The following is a 20,718-nucleotide window of genomic DNA, read 5'->3' as shown; positions in this document are numbered from 1 at the left end:
AGCTCCCACACTTACACATTTATATTATTTTTTTAAAAAGTTTACTGAAAGTGGAACCAGTCAAGAAAAAATACAAAAAATGGGAAAAAGAAAGAATTCTATTAACACTGAAAAAGACTTTAGGTTTTTAAATACAAAACAGAAATAAAGAGCAAATGCATTTTAAAAAAGAAAAACAGGGTAATTCCACAAAAATAAAACACTATAATTTATAATAACATACTTATTGAAAATCTAAGGATGAAGATCCCTCATCCCAAATTGCTCTAATCTGACAGTCAACAGACATGAGATTTTCTTGGACAGACACTGACATAAATCTCTACTTACATCCAAAAGCCACGAAAGCATGCCAAAGGGGGGGGGGGGAGGAAATGCTGCTTACTTAGTTTAACTGAAGTAATGCCTCATTGATTTGTAATTGGCAGCTTTTATATGTCATTCTCTATTTAATGTCTTTTTCTCTTTTATTTCTTTTTTAAAAAAAAAGCAAAATAAAAAGCCCAAATTACCCTGTGTTAGTAAGTAACAACCCTGAATATCTAGAGAAGAATACTATTTAAAAGGGTCAAAATGTTAGAGAATTAAGGAATGGCAAAGGAATAAAAACCCAGTGATGTAGAGGAAGAGTCCTGCTTGGGCAGATGGGCAGAGGTCATGCTCCTCTGTTACATGTGGTGTTGTGCAAGGCTCATACCTGAGGCAGCCCCGCCCTTAGGTCTACAAGGTCCAGTGATACTGGACACAACATGCACTGGACTGGCTCTACCTCCTATGCTTTGCACACACCATGTTCCCTGAGGCTCCTGACTGAAGCAGCCCTTCCTTCCCTTAGGCACACAGCCATCTGATTTCCATGGGAACAGTGTGAGGTTTGCAGCCCTTGCCTTCTCCTCTCCTTTCCTTACTTCACTGTTGGCTTCAACCTCAGGCTGTAGATGTTCCAGGGGACATGGCCAGGCCCTACTTCCCAGGGTATCTCCGTGAGAGAACACTAGTCCCAGGAACTTCACAGAAAGACTTTCCTCACAATATATGGGACAGAAGTGAGTCACCAACTCAGCACGAGAAAGAACATCATGAACGTGGTTAGCTCAGCTGAGTCATTCGGGGACAGAACGGACACAGTGTGGGGCACTTGGCAGGCATGGTTACCAGCATGCTGGTGACTCTCTGGAGAACAGGTGTGTACTCAGGGGGCACAGGACTGAGTAGCAACCCACACAATCAGCTTTGTTATTCCCAGAGAATCCTTCAAATTGAAGGACTTGATATTTTTAAGCAGATTACTTGGGCTAACTATCATTTAGCTAACATCCCCAAATAGTATATTTAATAAACCAGACCTTAGGAACCAGCAGTCACAGGTATGGTACAGTAAAGCTCCATTGGCATCTTGACTAGACTTAAGAGAATCACCATGGAAGTTCCATGGTGTTAGGTGTGCCTGTGAAGGCATTTCCAGAAAGGTTTAACTACAGATGAGTGGCACCATCCCATGGGGTGGGTGCTGGGCTGAATACAAAGGAGAAAGTGACCTGAGTACCAGCATTCACCTGTTTCCTGACTGCAGATGCAATGAGACCAACAGTCTCAAACATTTGCCATCACAACTCAAAACCACCATAGACTAAGTCAGAATAAACTCTGCCTTATTTAAGTTGCCTTTGTAAAGCATTTTGTCACAGTGACCAAAAGTAACTAATACAATATATTCAGATGGGACTTGATGACTCAACCTTTCCCTGAGTCTTGACTGCGTACCAGCCATCTTATCAGACTCCTGGAACAGCTCATCTCTCTGCCACACAGGACTCTCAATAGGAAGTGCACTATCACCTTGGCCTCCAGCTGTGTGGACCCAGAAGTCTCTGAGGGTCTAGGGGAATCTAATCTGTCTAATAGGCTCTCACTTCTACCATCTTCAGTCCAAATACATCTCCAGATTGTTCTTGCTGCTGGTTCTGAGACAGGGTCTCACTTAGCTCAGGCTAAACACATTCACATTGCTCTTCTTATTAGTAATTGGTTTGGAAGAGACTTTTGTCCAATTCGCTACACAGCTTGAATTCGATACACAGCTGAGGATGACCTTGAACTTCTGATCTTCCTGCCTCCCACTCCTGAATGCTGGGATTACAGTCACATGCACCACCACGGCTGTATTTGATGACTTCTGAGCAACACACTTCACAATAAATCCAAAGCTCTTTGAAGACTGCATGAAATATTTTCTATAGAAACACAGGAGCAGACTGTTACTGTGGGCCATCAAGATGACACTGGTTTCCACGTGGCTTCATACAGCAGCATCCACTGAAGGCCACACCTGTCACAACGAGAGCACATCCCACCTCTCCCAGCTCTAGGTGTGGTTTGCCAGGAAGGGTTATCAAAGTAACAGCAGATCACCAAACACCTGTTAGAAATCAACACTCAGTCTCCCTAAGCCCATCTCCCAAAGGCTCTCAATGGACCCACCCTGAGATTGGTCATATCTCAGTGCATCCAGCAGGAATAAACAGCAGGAAACTGTTTACGGGGACATTTATAAAATGTGTCATCTTAGAGGAAGTGTGACAATTCCCTGACTCTCTTAATAATAAATACTCATGTTGAATTTCCAAGAACAAAAACAAATATCACCTGTCATTTGGATGAATCACTATTTAAACTTGAAAGTTAAGCTTGAAATCAAAGCTTCCACCATAATATCTAAAGGCATAGAGCCAAAGTCCTGGAATTACAGTAAATGGAAAAGCATTTATTCTATCATAACAATGAGATACATGTCTGGAGGCCCTATTTCATGGAGGAAAGAGTAGGCCTTAAGTCAGAAGTCAACTTCAGTGATATACTGCAGCATACAACCTTGAGGAGGGACTCCATCTTTCACTGACACAAGACCTACCTCTCTAGGAGGGGTGCATCTACAAAAAGACAAACACAAAAAACAACAAAAACACACACTATGTGGCAACGATTCCAATGGAGTGGAGACAGAGAGCACAAGAAATGACCGAAACATGCTAAGTCCAAAGTGAAAGAGGGGACGGAGAGATGGCTCAGTGGTTAGGAGCACTGGCTGCTCTTCCAGGGGATCCACATTTGATTCCCAGCATCCACATGGCAGCTCAGATACTAGAACCCCAGTTCAAGGAGATCTGGTGTCTCTTCTGGTCTTTGTGAACACTGCACAATATAGTACACAGACATACATGAAGGCCAAACATCCACACACAAAAAACAAATGAAAGCATACAAGGGAAGGCTTGGGAGATGGCTCAATGGGTATAGCACTGACTGTGCAAGTGTAAGAGCTGAGGTTAGATCTACAAACCTATGGGGTGGGTGTGGCAGCTGATCTATCATTCCAGCGCTTGGACGGTAGACACAGGATCCCTAGAGGATCCTGGCTACCCAGATTGGCCATATTGGCAAGCACTGGATTCAACTGAGACCTGAGTTAATGAGTAATGGGGAAAGCAACCAAGGGAGGCTTCCAGTTCCTACCTCAGGCCTCCATATGCAAGTATATACATGTACTCATACACATGTAAATATTCTCTCTCTCTCTCTCTCTCTCTCTCTCTCTCTCTCTCTCTCTCTCACACACACACACACACACACACGAGGGGCATCACTACATCCCATATCCCATGGAGTGCTGTATTATGCAGAGTATTGCAAGACATCACAGAGCATGCCCCTATAGACTCACAGCCTAATAAAGTTGGGAGAACAGCAACTATTAAAATATATGCAAGCTATTTGTTTCCTCGCTCATGTACAAGGCTTTTAAGGATGTAAGTATTCCAGGCCAGGAAGATGTCTCAGGTGGTAAAAAGACTTGCTGTGCAGCCTGACAACCTGAGTTGGATCCTGCAAACTCACACAGTAGAAGAAGTCCTGTAGAAGTCCACTACAGCACACATGTGCATACACACACACAATATTAATATTAATAATAATAATAATAATAATAATAATAATAATAATGCAAAATCTTTTAAAATGCAATAGAAATGTAAGCATTCTATCTGATGTATGGTTTCTTTTAAAACAACAAAAACCTTGTCAAAATAGGTGCGGTACATTGGTTCTCTGTTTCTCCCCAAGGCTCTGCATCTACAAAACCATCTGCAAATCCTCTGTGCTCTGACCCACAGCTTGTCTTCCTGTGGAACAACCTGGATTGGCAGGCATAGCCCCAAAATAAGATTTTAAAAACTCAGCCACTGACCAAGAGCTATGCAGTTGATGATTCAGGTTAAATTTTTGTTGAGGATAATAATCTTTCAGACAACAACAAGCCCAGAAGTAACAGAACAAATGGAAAACCGTGGAGGAACAGAGTTCATGTACTTTTACAGAGTTCAAGCATGAAGCCTGCATTTAGCTTCCTCCGGTCCTATGCTCAACAATCTTCAATGGTCAATTTGCATGAGTAATTCATATTCCTCCCTCCCTGGAATGATGTATAACTTTATCACTGCCTACAACTAAACATACTATAAACTAAGAGAGGAGAGCTGATAAACTGTTTAACCAAGCCCTCAGCGTAAAAAGAGGAAAATTTACAAGTATTTAGAATTGTCAATCTAAAAGAGACTGATTCTAGACTGATTTGTAAAGATACTTTTCCTATTGAAAGTGAGTGTCAAACCAAAAACATTCTAATGGAAGCTTTAATTGTGAGAGTATAAACTCTTTATTGGATTTTATTTATTCTCTGCTAAAGAGAAACTCAGGTAAGATCACTGTTTTAAGGTGTCTGTTGCTGTGATACACATCATAACAAAAAACAATTTATTTCCTTACAGCTTATAAGTACATCACTGAGTGAAGTCAAGGCAGGAACCTGGAGGCAGGAGCTGATGCAGAGGACATTGCTCCTCATGGCTTGCTCAGCCTGCTTCCTTATACAACTCAGGACCACTTGCCCAAGGGTGGCAATGCCCCCAGTGAATGGGCTGTCCCACATTGACCATGAATCAAGAAAATGCATTACAGAGTTGCCTACAGGCCATCTGATGGAGGTATTTTCTCTGTTGAGGTTCCTCTTCCCAGAGAACTCCAGCTTGTGTCAAGTTGACAAAAACAACGAACGAGAACAATCACTTAGATGTTTAATGTATTTTTCTTGAACAACTGTTTCAGAAATTCTTCTTTTGACTTAGTCTTTCCTTACTCTTTTTACAAAGGGATGTATATAGGGAACTGTAGAGATACTGGGGGTGGGTGGGGTGGGGTGAAACATTTTCAGTACAGGCATGAGGCTCAGAGTTCAAATCCCCAGCACTCATGGAAAAAGTCAGGTTGGGGGCAGGGTAGAGGGGAAATGGAGACAGGTGTATCCCTGAAGTTTGATGGCTAGCCAGTCAATCCAATCAGTGAGTTCTAGGTTCAGTTCCCATCTCAAGAAATAAAGTGTGGAACAATGTTGATTTTTGTCTTCCATATGCAGGTGTACACATATATACATATTTTCATATCCTACAACCCCCCCACCAACCAATCGATAAAAGGATATATTATATATACATATATATATATACATATACACACATATATATCCTTTTTAAAGTATATACATCCTTTTCAAAGTATGTATAAATATGTACACACATATATACATATATATACACACATATACTTAATACCCATCATTTTAAGTCTTCTTTCTTAAAAAGACATTAAAAATCAACTCATGGTTTCCAGTAGTGATAGACTGAGTGAGTCCTGTAAATCTACCAACAAACTGGGATCAGTCAAAAAACTGTACAAGCTAGGAATGGGCAAGCACTGTCTGTGACATCACTACCCCAGCAGCCAGCAGAGAGACCCTAGGACATTCAGACTCCCAGAGACAGGAGCCCAGCTCTTAACCAGCCCATCTCCTGACTGGACGCCAAACCAACATGTTACTTGCTGTGGAATATAGAACCGAAAACTATGAGAAATTGCAGATAATAAAAACAGAAACAAGGGAAAGCAGAGGTGTCAGAGATAAGACTTCGAAATGAGCATGCACTGTCCAGAACTGAAAATGATAAAATTCAAATAAAGCTACAAGAACCAAAAAGAACAATGAATGGTGAGCAACTTTAGTCTGTAGATTTAGCATCGCAATGGACTTATAGTGAACAAAAGGGGAGATAGAAACAAAATTGATTTAAAAAAAAAAAAAAAAGCAAAGATACAAGAGAAGCCAGGCTTGGTTGTGTATGTCTTTAACACTAGCACTCAGGAGGAGGAGGCAAGCATCTCTGAATTTGAAGCTAGCCTGGTCTACACAACAAGTTCCAGGCCAGCCAGGGCCACAGAGTGAAATCCTGTCTTACAAACAGATCCAAGACGAAAGAAACATCACAAGGTATGAACTCCAGAAACTATGGGTAACACATGGTAACACTGTACTGCCAGCAATACAGAGTTGAGAAAATGGGCAGAAGCAGCAATAGTTGGTAATTTCCCAGAACAAATCAAAGATCAAAACAAGGAGGCCTGTGGCCCACAAGAAAGCTCACAATAAACACAGCACTCTGGAACAACTGTCATAGGTTACTGTCACAGGGTGCCTCATCTGCCTTGATGCTTAGATCTTGGGTCTTCTCAGGGCCCCCAGGACTGTTTTGCATCCCTGGGGTCTCTGACTCCCCACTCTTCACCTCAAATCGCCATGTGACACAGGATTCAGCATTATCCACTCTGACTGGCCTGCCTCTGCAGGGCTGCTAGGATGGGACAATACCTACCCTTGCTGCTTTAGGGGTAGAAGATCATTAGTGCCCAGAGAAACATCTTCTAGCTGTGTTTATCCCCACAGTAGAGGCATACATGAAAACACTGTACTCTGGCCACCAGGACTGGCTACATGTGTCACAATAATTAGCAGATAAAACCACCTTTTCTTTCTTTCTTTTCTGGTTTTTCAAGACAGGGTTTCCCTGTGCAGCTCTGGCTGTCCTGGAACTCCCTCTGTAGACTAGGCTGGCTTCAACATCACAGAGATCCATCTGCCTCTGCCTCCCAAGTGCTGGGATTAAAGGTGTACACCACCACCGCCCATCGAAAGCCTCTTTTTAACATTAACATTCAATCACAAGATTTTCATTTCTTTGCAGCTCTCGAGATCAAACCCAGGGCCTTGCACATTCCAGACAGGAGTACTGCTGAGCTATATCACTGGCTCAATCACAAGATGTCACAAAGATAACAGGAACAAGTCCTGAGCTTAGTAAAATGGAATCTTTTGGTTTGCACTATACATAAAAACAAGGCCCTGTCAAAGTCTCAAATTTCAGTTTAACATAGATTATCTTCAAATCTATTAAGGATCAAAACAAGCAGGCAAAATTCTCCATTTCTGAGGGGGGAGGCGGAAATGACAGATACCAGCTTAACCTGGAGATGATTCAAATGAGGAAGCTGTACTTAATTTACCAATCTAATTCTACAATCCTACAGTCAGCTTTCAGCATCAACAAATTAAACCCAGTGTTTTTGTTGACTCATAACAATACCAGATGCCAAATAAACTCCCATCCCCACCCTACATAAACGATCTTAATATGCTGGGAAGCTGAATTATAAATCACATAGCAAGAAATTTCTATCATTCTTCAAACCCAAAGCGACGAAAGCACCTCTATCTAAATCAGAACTAGCAACACCTACGCAACCAAGTCTCTGTGGCCATCTTCCTGGCCTATCAGGAAGGTCTCGCCTTACCATACTGACTTCAAGTTCACCATATACTCCACGAGCTTTATGACTACTGGTCTTAGGGTTTTATGTTAGGCCTTGATTTATTCACAAATGAAGGACACCTGAGTGCTGTACTCCTATCTAGTGAATATTTTGCAACAGACACTGGCCCCCACTGTGCCTGAGAGCAGCAGGAGGCCTGTTCATGGCCAGGCATGCAGTGGTAAAATGACATGAGGAATCGAGGTTTGTGGATGCCAACACTTTATCATGGATGGCTTCAGACCTCTCAGTGTCATATCCAAACTGCCCACATTCACCTGCAATTAATTCCTAAACAAACACATCTGACATCTGAGCATGGGAAGGTTTGGAGTTACATTTTTATCTACTGACCTTTTGTCCTTTGTCACATTTCTTGGCTTTCTCTCGAGGTCTGACAAGACCTGTGCAAGAGCTGTCTGAAGTTTCAGTCTTCACTGGTCCATTTTTAACACCTAAAACCAAGTGGAGTGAAGGTTAGTTAGAATAACATGGATTGAATACAAATGTAAGTTAGGTACAACAAAAATTAAGCATTCTGTTTATGCCTAATGGGAATAAAACAGAATACTGCAGACTGCCAATCACTGCCATACTCACCTAGCTCTTTCAAGATCTAGATAGAGAGTCGGGGAGACAACTCAATGGATAACGCACTTGCCATACAAGTCTAAGGACTAGGGTCTGGATCCCCAAACCCACATAAACATCCATTAGTAATTCAAGTACTTGGAAGGCTGAACCAGGGGGATACCAGAGCAGGCTCGCTAGCCAAACTTGCCATATTGTCTGTCTGTCTGTCTCTGTGTTTTAAACCTTAAAACTTGCAATAAATAAAGTAATAAATAAATAAAAACATAACACACCAGAATTAACCAGACCCAAACTCTCTACAGCATAATGGAAAGCCTCATAAGTGAGCACAGAGTTCAACTGTGAGACATTGCTTCAAAGACTAAGATGGAGAGCAATGGCAGATACCATGTGTGTGTGCTCCCACATATATGACCACACACAGACACCACATTCATATACGAGCCCTAAATATAAAGGAATAAAATCTATTTAGAGTTAGCAGGCAATTCCCTGCAAACATCCCAGCAAATTTCCAAGGTTGATCAGTACTTCACCATACCTGTGTGTTTGCATCTATGTTCCTTAGACACCATCCAAAACACCTCTAAATTACGAAATAATAAAAACCAGCTTCTCAGAGAAGACACCTGTTAGATGCAATCAGTTATTACAAAATAATAATAAAACCAGGCATTGGGCTTGGTTCTTTTAGAATAGTGTTCAGTACAAAGCTCCAGGTTTTAATCTGCACATATTTGACTTTGCTCCCTACTAGATTTTCACATTAAACCAACTTCTTGCCACAAAAACCCACTGCGCTCCCTGTGGCTCTGTGAGATAACAGCTGCACAGAATGGAGAGGGTCCAAGTTGACCCTTACAGGTGCAGCCTTACAGGAGCTCTCTGTTCTTATTCTTCCCCAGGAGTCTGCTTACTAAGATTAGTTGGGCTTTTTATGGAAAACATACATTGGGCATATGTGAGCCACACTTAAGATCTTGGCAGGCAGCAGCTATGGCAGGTGATGCCAGCGGAACTGCACATCCTACCTGTACCCTGGTTCATGGGCAAGCACAGGATGAGGCTGCCACTGCAGATGGCCCAGTACAGAAGACACTGCCCAATGCATACGCTAGGCACACACTTAAATATGCTCCAAGGCAAGATAATAAAAGCACTTCCAGAAACTAAAGGGTATGCACAACAAAGTCTACCTTGCAGATAGGACAGTATGATAAAACCCAGAGGGACCCATGTTTGAGGAGTCATACTTGAAAACTTCCATTCATGCTTCAAAACCACAATTCTGGGCCACAACCTGTGGCCTTGCGGGTGTCCAGGGGCCATGCCACTGCCAGAGCCATCCTGATCTGAGTGGCCAGGACTACCACTTTAGAGCTAGGCTGTCAACTAGCTGAGCTGGCTGAGGCCACGTTTGGGTGTGTGGCTCAGCTGCAGCTGGGGTCTGTAATGAAGTCTGTGACCCAGGTTGCCACTAGAGCCCATACAGAGGCCGGGGATCTGGGCCAGAGCCTGCAGCTTGATTGGAGTCTGGGGGCCATGCCACAGCAGGGGCCATACAGATATGGGAGCCTGTGCTGCCACCCAGAGCCATGGTGTCACATCCAGGCCCAGGATGCTGCTAAGGGCCATGTCAAGGTCCATGGCCCTACTGCAACCAGGGTCTGTGCTGATGTTCAATGACCCTGTTACCATCAAAGACTGTACAGAGACACCAGAGATAGAGGGCCGTGTTGATGTTTCAGGGCCATATTGCCACTGGGGTGGTAGTGCATCCAGACCCAGCTGTTGACGAGGACGATGTCAGGGTCCTTCGTCCTACCACAGCTGCGGTCTGTGCTGAAGTGCAGGCCATGCAATGCCACCAAAGGTCACACAGAGGCCTAGATTTGGGGTCACAATCTGAGGCCTTGGTGGTATCGGGCAGCCATACAGCTGCCAGAACCATTCCCACCCGAGTGGCCATTCCTTCCACCCAGAGCCAGGATGTCTTCTGGGCCCAAGATGCTGCCAAGGGCCATGTCTGGGTCCCTGGTCCAGCTGGAGTCTGTGTGGATGTCTGTGGCCTGTGTCACCTCAGGAGGCCTTAGGAAACATGGGAAATGAAATCAGAGGGTCATGCTGAGCCAGCCCCGCCCTTCACTGGCCCTGGGAGAGCTGGCATTGCCTCGCGCTGGACACTATAGTGAAAGAGATGGCCCCCACCCCTCAACACAGTCGAGGGTATGCTTGTAGGGGAGTGAACTCTGCTCCCTTACCCAAGATGGGGGGCCACAGTGGCCTGGACCGACTAGCTTGGCTACCATCAGGCCTATAGCTGGGCCTTGGGTTGACTCACCCTAGCACCTACCCCACCTAGCTCATGAAGGGACTGGTCTTGTGGAACAGAACCTTCAGAATCCCTGAGACTCGGGGTGGCCACAGGATATCACAGAGGAGTTCTGGTGAGGATCCATTGAGGATGGTGTACCAGAAACCAGAAGCCCTGAACCAGACCAGTGGCTCATTGCAATGAACATTTGCTAGTAAAGCTGATAGGACAAAGGGTGTATTATACGACACACCGAAGGCCCAGTGCCACCAGGACAAATGAAGAGGTGATGGAGAGGCAGGAAAGGAGGAGAAGCAAAGAGATTTTAATGTTGTTTTGCTTTGTTTTGGTGTGTGTGGGGGGGTATTTTTGCTTTCGTTTGCTTGTTTTATTTCCTTTTGGGAGGGTGTAGCAGGGAGAGGAGTATGGGGGAACCAGGAGGTGAGCAGAATTGGAGTGCATGATGTGAAATTCCCCAAGAGTCAATAAAGAAGTTAAATTAAAACAACAAAACAAAACAAGAATTCTATCTAAATAAATATAGGGGCCAGCAAGATGACTCGGTAAGTAAAGGATCCTGAGTCCAATCCCCAAACCCTATGTGGTAGAAGGCAAGAACTAATTCCTTCAAGTTGTCTTCACACACACACACACACACACACACACACACACACACACACACACACACACACACGTGCAGCACTGTACAATGCACGCCCCCAATAAATAAGTATAAAAATGAATCAGTAAACTTAAAAGAAAAAAGAATAATAGTTAAGGGTTTTTTAGAATTCAGACTAGCTGTTATTTGTATCCTGAGCCCTAGAAACATTTTAAGGTCAACATTCTTTGCCTATAAATGTCTAAACTGGATCCCTTTGGAGACAAACCAATCACACACTAATCCTCTTCAGCCATCTTTTAAATGTCATGATTCTCTCAATCCTGGATAACTGCCCACCCACTGAAGCCCTCAATTGCTAAAAGAGGTGGATGGACTATAGCAGGCAGGTAAAGAGTTAATGAATCTGCTGTAAGAGGCAGCAATTTCTCATTTTGGAACACCAACATTCCTATATTGCTTCCTAATGCTTTTAGCAATCTTAAAAACAACAACAACAAAAAAAACCTCTCAGCTCCTAACATACATAATTTGTTTTTACTCATCTTTCAAATCTGAGATTAAAAGTAGTTAAGGAAAAGAATATCCATAAGGACAGAGGACATTGAGTCATAGCACAAAGCAAGTAAACAGCTCTCAATTACTTATCCCTCACATGCTCTGCCATAGGCGGTTGCTCATTTTCTCTAAGGTCACCAGGCAACCAAAAGCAGCTGAGGGCAAAGTGGTTCTGAGCTGGCTGTGGGGCCAATCTGGTCCCACCTCCAGTCTCCCAGGAACCCTCCCCAGGGCTGTATGTCTGCTCCTGCACTGGTTTCACAGGCTGTCACATCTGTGCTCCCCTGGGTGACATCATGTCCTGGAACACCAGCCATTCCTACATTGCTAAGTCAGTGTCCCTTCTCCAGACCTCCTGTGTATGTATGGATAAGATGTAACCAGCTAACAGGTATCCATTTGAGTGTCTATGGTAATGCCTGGCCACCTACCCCAGTCAGCCTCCATCTGGTAAAGGGCTGGCCCTCCACATAACAGTTTGATGACTGTCTTAAAACGTCCTAACTGGGTGACTTGATAACGAGGAATAATCTGTTTCAGAGACTTCGAAGATTTGGATCTCAACCAGATGCTGGTATTGGCTTCTGGTAAGGGCCCGCCCACCTGGCTTCCAGATGGCAGCCTTGTTGCTTCCACTTCATATGGCAAAGAGGGTGGAGGGAGGACTCCTGGTCTCTCTTAGCCTCTTCATCAAACACTAGTGACTTCATTAGAGCCTCTGCCTTACGATCTCTCTGAACTAAATTTTCTTCCAAATACTGTCATCCAGGGTAGGGTTAGAGCTTTTGGACTGGACACAGTGTTCTATCCAAACTATACATCTTAGATGCCTCTCATTTTCAGTCTAGCCTCATTGTACGCATGCTTTGTTGTCCTAAAAAGACCAAATGAAAATTTAAAAAGAACTTAGCAGAAAGCTACAGTGGAATAGGAGTGTAATTCCAACACTCTAGAGCAGTGGTTCTCAGTCCGTAGGTCATAGCCCCTTTGGAGGTCAAGCAACCTTTTCACAGGGGTCTCCTATGATCATCAGAAAACACGTATTTACATTATGATTCAGAACAAAATTAACAAAACATACATAACAAAAGTAGCAAAATTATACTTATGAAAGTAATGAAAATGATGTTATGGGGGGGGGGGTCACCACAACATGAGGAATTGTATTAAAGGGTCACAGCATTACGAAGGCTGAGGACCACTGTTCTAGAGGCTGGGGTAGGGAGACTGCTCCAAGGCCAGGCTGGGCTACAGAGTGAGACAATGTCTCAAGAGACGAATAGAAAAGAACCCCTGCTCCAACACTTGTGTCATTCATTATGTAAGTCTCCATCTCAAACAGTACACGTGGACATGCCTGAAAGACAAGTCCACAAATCCATTTTGAAATGCCTTGCTAACTACCACCACAGTTGGAACAAATGAGCTGTAACTGATGACATCAAGCAGTCAGAAAGCATCCCATTGGATAAATTTGTGGATTCAAGAATGGACTGGCTGGATATTACAAAGCACCCCCTAAACTATATATACATGGGCAGGGCACAGAAATCCAGTACTAGCTGAAGCTTGTGTTCCTGGAGACAATAGCCACATCTTGATCCCTAAATGATCTACAATAAAGTACAGAGTCAAGGGATACCAGGTAGTCTAAGGCGGACAATAACTTTTATAGAGGCAGAGGCTGAGCCTTCTGTAGATCTGTCTACTTAGAGGGCTTTTCCCCATTTTGCCAGCCAACAAATGTTTATGAAACTTGCCTTCCTTAAGATCTGGTAGCCAGACCTGCTGGAAGGACAGTGGTCCATCATCAACTCCCAACAGCTGGTATTCTGTAAAAGAATCCAATATTTAGAAATTGCCAAACTGCGCAGATAAGTGAACACATGTGTATAAAATGCTGACATGTACAATTCCACCACATGCTGCACAGGAGAAAATGTGCATTAAATTAATGGGCAGACCAGACGTGGGGCATAGTGTGGAAAGGACTAACTCAGCTGGTATTCCAGTGAGACACATACGGAGCTCCTGCCATCAGTATCATTAGCCAAAGACAAGTAGGAGCTCTACCGTATACCAAGGTGCTCAGGACAACTGATAGACTTTAATTTACCGGGCAATTCAAACTGACTTCATATAAGAGGGCACAGGGGCAGAGGATGTCATCTCAATAATGACCAAGCTGCTTTTCATACTTCCTGTCTTGCAATGTCAAAAGTTAAAATGAAGTGTGTTGCTACATACCCATAGTCTCAGCAGCCCAGAGGCTGAGACAGGAGGATTACTAACTGGAGACCAAGTATGCTACATAATAAGATCTTGCTCCCAAAATAAATACAATGAAACAGACAGCAAGATACCACCCCCACACAAATTGGGTTTAGATATTTCATTCTGTATTCAGACTATAGTTCCTACAATACTTTCCAGACCTGATAACAGAACAAAGCAATCAATATCCTAATTGTAAGATCACACTCCCTACATGATCCAAGAGCTTCTGCTCAGCCTCCCACTGCCAAGTGACCCACATGCAAGATAAGGACCTGCTGGAAGACACACATGGAAAGGAAACACTGCCTTAGGACCCAACAGGCTTGGAAACCATCTCCTTGTGAACTGGCATCAGACTTGGACAGGACCAATCTTTGTGAAAAGAGCACCCTCAAGGGTGAATATATAATACTTTATGCATCAGCCTTAAAGAATTATTTGCAATTGAGTTTGACAAAAAAGTCACCTACTGGAGTCCCAGTTAAATCACAGGGTTACTCATTCTCCTCCTATCAAAGAAATCTGTTCAAGAGCTGACAGGCATTCCAAAAACTATACTCAATTTTTAATTTCATCACCAAAAATTTTGCAAAACTGTCTTTTACTAATTATCTGTCTTTATATCCTTTTGACCCATTTTAGAAAATGTCACTGATCCTCAATACAGATTATACTAAAGAAACAAATATCTACTGTGGAAAATGTATCAAACATGTTGTTATGAATTTTTAAAAGGCCAATTTTGGGCAACAGGATAATATGGTTCTATGCATGCAAGAGAATCCCTTTAAATGTATTTTGTTTGTATGTTTATACACACACAGTTATCTGGAAGGAAATACTGTTGACAGTAATTGCTTCTAAACTACAGTTTGTTCTTCAAAGTATCCAGGGTTACGATGAAAACAAATCAGATCTGGTTAGTCCAGCTCAAGATCCCCAGTGTCTTCTCATCACACCATAAAACCAACTGGAACTCCCTGCCTTGCTGGGGAGAGAAGGGCCTGGGGATCCGATTCCTGCTACATTTGTGATCACTGTCTCCGGATGCCTCAGGCTCCACGGCTTGTTTCTGCACCGGCCTCATCCTTTCTGCAGGACATTCAGTCATCTGCACTTACCTCCAGTAGACATAAACATGACCTCTCACTTGGCCTACAGTCAATAAGACCTCCTTAAAGGAGCCTTCTGGGTGCCTGATGGGACCACCTATACTTTCGGGGTGTCACTTTTTCTAATTACTGCCAAGTCCAAAGGAAACTTCAATTCCCCAAACTCGGAAATACAGTCCGTATATCCAGATTCACCTGGAGTACATTACGCTTTCTGGTGGTTGGATAACGCCAGCATTCCTCAGGAACTTGTGACATTAATTCCCATCTGCCCAAAGGAGTCATTTCCCTTATGTGTGGCAGAAGGGACATATGGCTCCATTGATATATATCCGTGGCTGCATATCAAAGTCCATGCTGGCCTCCAGGCTCCCTCAGCATCACAAGTGCCTATTATACATTTCAAAGCCTACACGAGCATCCTAGCCCTGCTCACTTCCACTCCTTCCAGATATCCTCCCCCCACCACCTTCTATTCTCAATATACCCTCTACCCTTTTGCACTCTCTTATTAATCTTGTACGAGTCTGCTATCTCCACTCTTCTCCCCTGCTCTCCTGCTCCCCTAGCCTTGGCCATGTCCAGTCTACTTTCTCTCTCTGCTCTGGACTCTTCCAGATGCCTCCGGCTGTTCTCTCATAGCTACAATAAAAACTGTAACTATACCATGGGGCAGTCATGTCAGCTATTTCTTTATTGTGCACCCTTGGATACACTCACTAGCTGACACCATGTCCTATTTAAATTTACCATCTGTCTTCTCCTAGGACTCTAGAATCTGTTGGATGTAGAGGTGCACAGGTTTCCTTCTCTATGGTTCCTTACAAACCAGAAGTATATACGAGACATAAAAGGTCTACAACTAACCTTCAGTAGTAATTCAAGAATGATACAAAGCAGAAAGTGAGGACCTGAGATGGGAAAGTTTACTCTTTTTAACAATGGAAATTTCTTGTTCATTGTTCATAAAATTAGAGAACAAAAAGGCGAAGAGTTAATGATTCTACCCCACTGTTTCAATGTCTATTACTGAACTATTGGGAACTTTCTTTAAAAACCTTGCTGCACACTATCTTAGAGTCAACAAGTGCAAGTGAGATGAAAGCAGACACTGAAAGCCTTTCATTCAACTACAGGGACCTGGAGGGTCGAGCTCATTTTCAGAGCAGCCTTCCTAGCTCCAGCTGGGGCAGGTACGGAATTTCCATTTCAGCCCAAGGATTTATGATTGTATCTATGATGGATCCCCAAAGAACTGACTGGCCTGAGTCCAGGCTGGGCTGACAGTGGACAATGTAAAATACCCATGAGTCTTAATATTATTAGTATAAAAGAAGGTGCTTGGGTTTAGGCTAAATAGGTGTTATCTTGCCCAATGAGTCCATGTTTGTCTTGTGGGAATACATGATAGTTTACAGAACTATCAGAGTCAAGCCAAGTTACACAAGTCCACTGTCCGTGTACTAGCAAGCCAACCCGCTTCATCATCACCAAACCTCTCAATCTGTTCTAGTCCCGGAGGGCCACCCCATGCCTACGCTCTTCACCCTCTGTTTCTGAAGCCTGATGCAAGAAAGGCTGAGCCCTGGATGAAGAAATACACCTGCTTCCAAGGACAGCACACTTGCAATGCTGGGGCTTAGGGTGTGCCAAGCTGTTTGGAACCAGTTGTATCCCACTTAATTTATATTTACATATCATATAATATTCAAGTGCTTTTAAAATATCATATAATATTCAAATGCTTTAAAAGAGGATAAAAACCTCAGAACTCAAGACACTATATTCTGAAGTAACAAAACAATTCTACACATATATTATTTCACATTTACTAGAGTCAATCTGATTTTATATATTTTGAAAACACTTTAATCTTGATGTAATAAAATACTCTTATGACTATAATATAAATTATTCAAAAGCTAAGCTATTTATCAGGTTAATATCTAAAAATAATTTTATCGCTGTTTTGAGCTGATTTGGGTGAGTTTATACTCAAAGAAAAGAGACAGAGCTGTAATTATTTCACCCCGACATGTCTATCCTATAGTGGCTAAAGCTTCCTCAAATATAGAAATGATGATGGACCAATTTGGTCATATTCATTGTAACCAAATTTTAAAAATGGTCAAAGACCAAGCTTTTAATTTTGATTGCAAAATTTGTTGATATTTTTGTTACTTTTGCCTCAAAATTTATAATCATATAGCTCATTATGACATTCAACAAATAAATAACTTTAGTAATTACAATTTAATTAAGCTAGGAATAAACAAACCTGTCTGAATGGTAATCTTAAAGCAAAATAAGCAGAAATCACAGTGACAACCAAGTTCTTACTTGAGGGTGGGAGAGAAAACTAACCAAATGCTTTTTTTTGTTGTTGTTTGTTTTTGTTTTTTGAGACAAGGTTTCTTGGTGTAGCTCTGGCTGTCCTGGAACTTGCTCTGTAGACCAGGCTGACCTCTAACTCACAGAGATCCACCTGCCTCTGCCTCCGAAGTGCTGGGATTAAAGCCAAGTGCCGCCACCACCACCCAGTCATAACCAAATTCTTAATTGAACAAGATGTTCTAAAACTATTTGTTCTTATTGAACATTGCCCAAAATTTCTTCAAAAGTAAACACTGATGGCAAATTTCAAAACTTACTTTTTCGTATTTTTCTTAGCAAAATCATGGCTGGTTCTCTCTAGAATTCTACAGTAGAAATATGTCAGGTCCAAAAGGGCAAACGCACTGACTTGGTCCAAAATTGAGTCTATGCCCAGCTCAACAGTTCAACCTGGACTATAGGAAGATTTCTGGTGATCAGATAAAAGCCAGAAATGCCCAGGAACTCGTGGAACCAGTTCATTCAACCAGGAGTCACTTTCCTGGTGTCTAGCAGACGGGATACATGGCTGCATATTAAAGCCCATGTTGGCTCCGGGCTCCCTCAGTTCCCATTCAAAATCACGTATTGTCCGGAGCCCCTACTCTAGCATCTGGCCCTTCTCCCCTCAGCTCCTAGCTCTCTTTATCCCTAGCCACGGGCACTCCTGCTATTCTCACTGTACTCTTTCCCTACGTCCTGCTCCCACACCACTCTGGCCAGGTGTAATACTCTGCTCCTTGGCTGGCAGACAGCCCTGGCCATGTCCAGTCTGATTCTTTCTCTGCTCTGGACTCTTCCAGATGCCTCTGGATACTTTCTTTTATTCACAATTAAAAACCCTAATTATGGAGTGCTCATGTTGGCAGTTTCCTACTGCACCTATCACATATAAAACCCTTCCTAAATGAACCTAAATTAAAAACAAATGCCTCTATCAGTCACCTCTGTGTATAGTCATAGTAAGTAAGGGAGGCCTACAGAGAGGCACAAGCCAACCATTTATAGTAAGCATTACTATCTGTTTTTTCACCCACGAGGACAAAGCCTGGGGAAGCATATTCATGGCAACAACTTGACTGGAAAGCTTAGGGCCTGCCACCTATCCTAAAGAACATCATTGGGAAATATCAAACACATATTCCTTAAAAGGGGAGGGGGAATAAATTAAATTATGAAGTTGTGACTAATTTAAAATATGAACACAGAATTACATACTGGCTGAACAAAATACTCAGGAAATGATATTCACATACTTTCACTATATCCTGTGGATATGTTCTCCTTTTCTTCTACAGATTTCTCTACATTACAATCCTCTCCAATACGGAAGCTGGGTGCTTCTCCTTCAGAAGAGGCCGAAGTTGGAGGAGTGGTACTGTCTTTGGGGGAGCCGTTTACATCAACTGGGTCTCTTGCTTCCTTAGTCCCTCCTTTCAAGGGCATGGCACCACGAGCAGGGCTGTTCTGGGTGTCAGCATGGGTATTTCCCTGTGGGCCTGTGTCCTCCCTCAGCTGAGGGCCAGGCTGCCTGCAGTGCTCTGGGCTTTCTTTAGCAGATGTTCCCACCAAAATGCACCTAGAAACTGTACTCACTTTCTTGTCAGGTTTCTCCAGACTAGAAGTACCTTTTGACATTAAGTCAGTAATGCTGATGGATCTGGGTTTTTTACCAATGCTGGTAAAGTCACACATTTCCAGTATGTTTCTTCGCTCCCACTTTGAGAGACCTTTAGAGTGCAAGAGGGAAGGGCTTGCTAGTGGCTGAGCCTCAGGAGGAAGGGACTCCAAATTCCTTTCCTTGAGATTATCAGGGGAAAAGTAGTCCTCATAAGAGGAAGCCCCAACATCAGGAGTCCCCGGGATGGGGTCGGTCATGGACTGCAGATTATGGTCAGACCTGAACAACTGTAGTGGCAGGGCAGACTTCCTACTGTACCTCTTCTTTCCTTTTGGAGGTGACCCCAAGTCTGCTGGCCTTTTTCTCTTTGCCAAGGAACTCTTGGGTCCCAAATGCACCAAGTGTTCATCAATGGCAGACACTGCAGGAGACAGACATTGCTTCTCATCAGGTATCCCCGGAGACACACCTGCAGCTTGCTTTCTCTCCGGGTCAGCTTCCTCATCTGCAGCATCCTTCTGCCAGCTGACACTCTCCTTTGGAGGACTGTCTGCAGCTTTCTGAGGATTTAGCTGACTGAGATAGTTGGGCGATACTGAATCATAAGAACTGCTTGTCTTCAACACAGGTGAGGAAGGGCATGCCTTCCTGGCCATCTCATTAGCAGATCTTGCCAATTTCCTTTCCCGATTTCCACAGAGACCATCAAAAGATGAGTGTGAACAACTGGCAAAGGACTCATCTGGAGAGATCAATTAAAAAAAAAAATCATCCTCAAAATGTGCAATTGACCATAGACTACCTTGTTTTCTTTTAAAGACTGTGTCTCATTACGCAGACCTAGCTGGCCTGCCTGCTCCTGCCTCCCAAATGCTGGCTTTAGAGGTATGTGCCACCACCCGGCTAAGCTTTGGTCTTCTGTGAAACATTTCCCCTGATAACTCAGCTCCTCCTTCCAGCTCCCCGCCTCCTCAGCTCTTCTGGCAAGCTTTAATGTTACATTTATATTTCAAATGAACAACATGGGACCTTCAGTATTCTGACCGCCAACGAAGCTTGCACTTTTCTCAGGAGTAATGCTAAGCTGCCCCATCACCTGAGGTCTCCAGGCTCCTCACACCAGGCCCCATCTTTTTTCCACATTTTACTGTGGGTAAACACAATTCATCCTTCAAAACCACCTTAGTGTCAATGTCACCTGTGAATCCCTTCACCCTGTCTGGTCACACTGCTACACCCTCCCCCTCCCCTGACATAGCAATAATCATCACAGCATAAGGTTCCCTGTCTTCTCATTATATTACAAGGTTCTGGAGGGCAGGCACCACTTTTCACTCATTTGGGAACTTGTGGTCATCACTCAAAGCTGGTCCTCCACTGGCACAGTGTTGGCTGGCAGAGGGCTTCAATTTTAGAGAAACCACACAATTTGGAGGCCATACTGGGATTCTAACTTCTGCTTGAGACAATACAAGTTCAACTTTAAAAAAGAACA

The 20,718-nt window shown here is 43.3% G+C and overlaps 1 protein-coding gene across 2 annotated transcripts in view; it reads right to left on the bottom strand.

The window, feature by feature from the left end:
- Mcph1 (microcephalin 1) overlaps positions 1–20,718 on the bottom strand; it is a 213,694-nt gene that overhangs the window by 158,248 nt on the left and 34,728 nt on the right. Inside the window, exons 8-10 of one of the 2 annotated variants that reach the window (XM_036166490.1) lie at positions 18,859–19,965; positions 13,601–13,672; positions 8,107–8,207 (exon numbers count right to left, since the gene is read on the bottom strand). In XM_036166490.1, the coding sequence (XP_036022383.1) occupies positions 8,107–8,207; positions 13,601–13,672; positions 18,859–19,965 (1,280 nt within the window). The remainder of the gene's footprint in view (positions 1–8,106; positions 8,208–13,600; positions 13,673–18,858; positions 19,966–20,718) is intronic. The other variant, XM_036166491.1, reaches the window with a different exon arrangement.

The sequence above is a fragment of the Onychomys torridus genome, chromosome 17 (assembly GCF_903995425.1).
Source record: "Onychomys torridus chromosome 17, mOncTor1.1, whole genome shotgun sequence".
In the NCBI taxonomy this organism is placed as follows: Eukaryota; Metazoa; Chordata; class Mammalia; order Rodentia; family Cricetidae; genus Onychomys; species Onychomys torridus.
The sequence above is the reverse complement of the archived record's forward strand: the minus strand, read 5'-3'. Positions and strand labels throughout refer to the sequence as shown.